General features: G+C 22.4%; 2 protein-coding genes across 2 annotated transcripts in view; one reads left to right on the plus strand and one right to left on the minus strand.

Moving 5' to 3' along the window:
- Positions 1–1,303: 1,303 nt before the first annotated feature.
- On the minus strand, positions 1,304–2,600 carry Phum_PHUM232380 (DNA-directed RNA polymerase I-associated factor 53 kDa subunit, putative; the record flags this gene model as incomplete). The annotated part of the gene is made up of 5 exons (XM_002425978.1): positions 1,304–1,529; positions 1,637–1,832; positions 1,914–2,133; positions 2,210–2,400; positions 2,498–2,600. 5 exons carry the CDS (start codon positions 2,598–2,600, stop codon positions 1,304–1,306), a joined length of 936 nt encoding a protein of 311 aa, XP_002426023.1.
- Positions 2,601–2,847: 247 nt separating this feature from the next.
- Positions 2,848–6,000, plus strand: part of Phum_PHUM232390 (uncharacterized protein) — a gene marked incomplete at both ends in the record, with an annotated part of 3,827 nt that continues 674 nt past the window's right edge. The window contains 3 exons of the mRNA XM_002425979.1: positions 2,848–2,917; positions 3,023–3,422; positions 5,140–5,272. Coding sequence (XP_002426024.1) covers positions 2,848–2,917; positions 3,023–3,422; positions 5,140–5,272 — 603 coding nt within the window. The remainder of the gene's footprint in view (positions 2,918–3,022; positions 3,423–5,139; positions 5,273–6,000) is intronic.

Genomic DNA, 6,000 nt, shown 5'->3' on the forward strand with positions numbered 1-6,000 from the left:
TAAGAGAAAAACCTCTTTTATAATATTTATTTATTTATTATTTATTTTTATTTTTTTTCTAATAAGATATTAATTGTTTTAATTTAATAAAAAATTATTTCCAAAAGGATTTAGTATATGAAAATAATTAATTAATTTTCAGTAAAGGTTAATAATAATAGTAATGATGATTTTTCAATTGTAATTTTTTTTTTTTTCGAAAGAGGTTTTTCCATTTTTTTTTTTCTCCTTTTTTTTTTTATATAAATAAATTTTTATGTACACGTATATATAAGTGATTATAAATATTTATATATACACATATCTTAATAATTTTTGTTAATTTTTAATTTTAGTTTAAAAATGAAAAATCGAATAAAAAAAAAAAATTTTTATTTTTATTTATTTTTCAGTCCTTCTTACAGTTATAATTTCTTTTAATGTCTTACTCTCCCCACCCACCCCCCAAAAAATAATAAATTGGTTTTTATTTTCTTATTTTAAAAAAATTATTCGTAAAGTTGAAAGTTGGAAAAAAGTTTTATTCGAAAAAAGGTTTTTAGGTTTTTTTTTGAGGTTTTTTTGATATTTATTGGTTTACCTTTTTATCTTTTATTAACGTTTTTAAAACTACATCAATTTATTATTATTATCATCTAATGAATTAAGTACAAAAGTTTCAAATATAACATTTATTTAATTATAACTCATTTTTTTTTTGTATTTTTGTTTAGCTTTAAGTTTTCTCTCTTATTTCGATAATAATAATATTTCAATTATTTATATATAAATAAGTTTTATTTCAAATAATTTAATATAGCAGTTATTAAAAAAAAAAAAATCGTTTATTAATTTTTAAAAAATTCAATACAACAAAAATACCAAATTTTATTATTATTATTATTAATTTATTAAAATTTCATTTTCTTTTATTTTTTTCTGATCTTTTTGGCAATTCAGGAAGTGGAACTTTTAATGTGAATAATTCGCTATTTTTAGCCAATTGCACAGCTCCAACAATTTTGGCTAAACGAATGATTCTGTAACAAAAAATAAAATTATAAAATTTTATAAAAAAAAATTTAGAAAAAATTCAAAATTGTCAATTTAATAAATGAACATCAAACCTGTTTAAATTCACCGAAAGCGAAATTGATAATATTTTTAAATTAATTTTTAAATTACACGATATTAAACTGATGGCCATTATGTGACATGAAATTCTATCTCTCATTGCATATGGACGATTTCTACAATCACAAATTATTGATTTTAAAAAAAAAAACAAAAATTTTAAGAGTAAATAAAAAAAACTTTCGAGTATTTACACTGTGTTTCCTGTTGTAATGCAAAATTCTTTAATTAATTTTGTATAAATAATCGGTGGACAATTATCAAATTTTGTATTTTTATTTTTCAATTGTTTACTGGGTATTTTTAAAAATTTTATTAATAATTCAGCATAAAAAATCCCAGCTAAATTTGTTTCATAATTATTTGATTTTTCATTTTGAATTTGTGCTAAACAAGTAATGAAAAATTCCGAATATCTAAAAGACAAAATAAAAAAAAAAAAGAAAATTTTTACAAAAAACAAACAAAATAAGTTTAAATTTTTTTTTTTTTTTAAAAATAAAATTACTTGTTTTTTGGTAACGATTTTGTATCGAAATCTTCCTTTAATATTTCTTCCTTAAGTGCATTCAATTCTTCAGAATTTAATATTTTCGATAATATGTACACATCATGTACATTTGTAGCAGATCTATTACATGGGGGTAATAAATCTGTGATACTTTCAGTTTCAATAGTTTGAGATAATGTAATATCATTATCATTTGTCTTTACCATTCCTAAATAAACATAAATTATTAAACATTTAATTCCTGTTTTTTTTTTAGGAAAAAATAAACTTTACAAGCAGAAAAATTTACCATCAACAATATCTTTCATATCTTCGATAACTAATGCAGAATTTAAATTCAATAATTCTTTTTTCTCCAACCTTGCATTGATTTTTTTACCACCGAATGTTTTATTTAATTTATTATAATCATCTTCTTTACTTTTAGAAGAGCTTGAATTTTCAATATTTTTAACATGAAGGAGTTCAGAATTAATTAAGAGAGCTGAATCAACTTCAACTATTCTCATCTATAAAAAAAACATAAAGTGGTATTATCATAAAATTGTAAAATGTTAATTTTTTTTTTGTGTAAAAGAATATTACTTTATTTGTTTTTTTATTTCTTATTGCTAAAAATTGTGTAGCACGTGACTCCTCTTTTGTATTAGTTTGTACAAATTTATGACCGTAATTCGTTTCTACTTCGATTTGTGTATTACCAAAATCATTGGGTAAAAGGTTAACTTTCATATTTTCCGTTTGATCAGAATTTATTTCTCCATTTTGAAAAGTAACTGAAATAATATTTTTAAAATGATGTATTTACTTGCCACATACAAAGAGATAAACATATATTATTTACATGTTGAAAATTTCATTTTGTCGTTTTACCGATTACGGGATTTATGCGTCCTTTTACTTTTCTATGAACTTCTGAAATTTTAGAAGTTTGTACAAGTTCAGCATTATCAGCATCTCGATCATACAATTTCATGTTGAAAAAACATAAAAATCAAATTGAAAATTTTAATGTAACGTAAACTTGTTTACAAGTTTTGTAGCAGAAGAAAAATGGCAGAGAAATTTAGTTTTCCAATGTTGGCATAACGATAATTCGACTTGTAGACTTCGCAGTCAGTTCATTTAAGTGCAATATGGCGAATATGTGCAAACAAAAATTAAGTGAAAAAGAAAAAAAAATTCAAAAACTTTTTGAAAAGTTTGTTTTAGTTAATAAAAAAATGTTAGATAATAATAATAAACTTTATGAATTGGAAAAGTTTAGTTTTATAGACGAGCGAAGTGTTAAAAGTAAAAAAATTGGATTTTTATCAACTTCGATATACTTGTTATCAGCGATAATTGTTATTTTTCTTACGGTGTTTTTAAGTTTTTTAGTTAAATTTCCTATTTTAGACATATTAGTCGATAATACATTAGGTATAAGATGCGTTATACCTAATAATTATTTTATATGGGAAGCAACGAGGCCCGTAACGGATTGTAGCATGTGCGAAAACGTTACGGAAGTTTTAAATTTGCAAAATTGCAGTCGCGAACAATTTGCAAAATATGCATACACATCAAAACCACTCGTAATAAGAAATGCGGCATCACATTGGCCGGCCATGAAAATTTTTAATTTTAAATTTTTTAAAGAACTTTTCGAAAACATCGAAGGGTCTTATCAGAGCGTCGAAGATGAGTGTCAATTTTTGACTTTTAAAACTGAATTTATAAGTTTGAAAGAGGTTTTTAACATGAGCAAAAAAAGAGTGGAAAATGGAAAAGGAGAAAAACCCTGGTACGTCGGTTGGTAAGTTAATTTTATTTATATTTTTAACGATTTTAATCTTTAATTAACGCCATAATTTTAATCGCATCGACTTTTACTCATTCTTAAATTTTTTAAGATAAGTTTTAGCATGGATCTTTTAAAATCTACTAAATAATTTTTTTTTTTTTTTCAAATTAAATATATATTTATAACGATCAACATGTTACTTTTCATCATGTCTTTTAAGGGTAGTTAGTTCCCCTAGCATTTTTATTTTTCTTATGAAATCAATAGGAAATATAATACTTTATTACATTTAGTAACAACAAGTATTTAATTCCCCATCTTGAAAGAGGTTTTCGTTTACCAAAAAAAAAAAAAAAAAAAATGCGTAAAGCGTGTGAAACTCATTTTAATTCATATTCATTGAAATTTTTCATTTTTTTTTTTTCTCAAAGGGGAAGAAATTTTTAAATGCTGCACATGAGCAGGAGAAATTTTTTTTCTCTTACGACGAACAGATCAATGACTAAAACTATCTTTTTTACCCTCTTTTATAAAGTTAACGTTGTAATAAATCCCACAAAAAAAAAAAAAAAAAAAAAAATTCATTTATCGTTTTCTTTAATCCCTCTGAGTTTTTAAAAATTAACTCGATTCTCTCTCATCACATATGAATGTCATCATTACGAATGAATGAATGGAAATGAATGAATGAAATTTACACCCCGTTAATAGTTTTGAACTGTGAATGGACCGGATATACGTTAGTTTTTTTAAATATTTCATTTCTTAATTTAAATACCTTTTGGTTATGTTCTTCCGCTATTATTAAAACCATTCAATTCTTTTTTTATTTAAATTTTTTATTTTTAAATATTGTTAATAATTTAATTTGATTTAAAAAAAAAAAAAACTAGTCATAGTCTCATGATGGTTTCTAGTCATTTTACACGTCATCCGGTCGCTGATTTCATTTATATGTAAACGTCCTACGATTTTTAATTTTATATAATTTTCAATTTTTATAAATAATTTTTCTAAAATATTTACAAGTAGTTTTGTTTTTTGTTTTTTTTTTTTTGCAAGATAATAAAAAAAATTTTTTAAAGAATTTCGCGTGCCAAGAAAAAAAAAATTTATGTATATATATAAAACTTTTAGGGAGTTGAAAATTTTCATTCAAACAATTGGGAAAAGGGAAAATTTTTAAAGAAAAAAAAATTTAAAACTTTTTTTTTTTTTACACACCCAGCACTACCATCAACCACAAGTCACGAATGTTTTTTTTTACTTTTTTTAAGGGTTTATAAGGTTTTGGAATTTTTTTTTTAAATTTTAAATTCGATTATAGATATATTTCTTATAAAATTATTGAGTAATAGATTATTTATTAAAATTTATCTAGATTTTTTTTTTTTATAAAATGTCTTTCGAAAAAAAAGGATTGAATGGCGACGGCATATTCTTTTGTACAAAAAAAAAAAAAAAAAGGAGGAACAAAAAAGGTAGAACATATGGCAAATTGAATTTCAAGAGGGTGAAATGTTTAAGAAAAAGTAACCTGATACTATAATTTATATTTTTTTTTTTAAGACCTCTTCATCTTATAAAAAAAAAAAAAAATTTAACCCAAAATTTTAATTTAATAATTTCAGAGGGGAATTAATTTTTTTTTTTTTTAAATTGGTTCCGTACCTTTTTTTTTTTCTACTCTTAGAGATAAAAAGTTTTTTTTTTTTTTTGTTTGTTACAGGAGCGTTTGTCATTCTGAAATGTTAGCAAAAATGAGAGAATATTATCCTCGTCCACATTTTTTCCCAGAGGAAGCCGAGCATAGTCATTTGGATTATATATTCATGGGGTACCAGCAAGGTGCTGTTATGCATGTAAGTAATTTTATTATTATTATTATGATGATGATGATGATAAATAAAAAGTTCATAATGCGTTGTTTAACTTTGGCGTTTAAAAAAACATGTTTTTTTTTTTTTTTTTTTTTTTTTTTTTTCATTGAACTTTTATCACACTTTGTATTTAAATAAATAAAAAAAAATGACGGAATAAACTTAAGAAAAAGCTTATCTGATAATTTTTTTTTTTTTTTATTTGCTACGAGTAGGCGAAAATTATGACAGCAAATAAATAATAAATCCGCCTAAAAATTATTATATTTACAGATCATCAGGTACATATAAGTATTTAAATGGTCATTATATAAAATTTATTTTCTAACATTTTCCTTTTCTTCCTGCCCACAATATTAAATTTTTTTTTATTTAGTTTTTTTTTTTTCCGTATTTTCATTATTATTATTATTATTATCATTCGACACAAGTTGTTTTCACGCATGAATACAATTTTCTTAATCAAATTTTTTGGAAAAATTTTTATTTTTTTATTATAAAAATTATTAATTTTCAAGGTTAAAAAATTTTTTTTTTATTATCCAACTCCACCCTAATATCCAAATTAATAAAATTAAATATAATGATTTAAACAAATAATCATAACTCAAATGAAAAACCTTAAATTATTATTATTATTATTATTTATGAATGGGGGGAAAAATAAAAAATTAAAACAAAATTTTTTTCTTTGGTTGAATTTTGTTGGT

Source organism: Pediculus humanus, genomic scaffold (genome assembly GCF_000006295.1).
Source record: "Pediculus humanus corporis 1103172107596 genomic scaffold, whole genome shotgun sequence".
NCBI classification, from domain to species: domain Eukaryota; kingdom Metazoa; phylum Arthropoda; class Insecta; order Psocodea; family Pediculidae; genus Pediculus; species Pediculus humanus.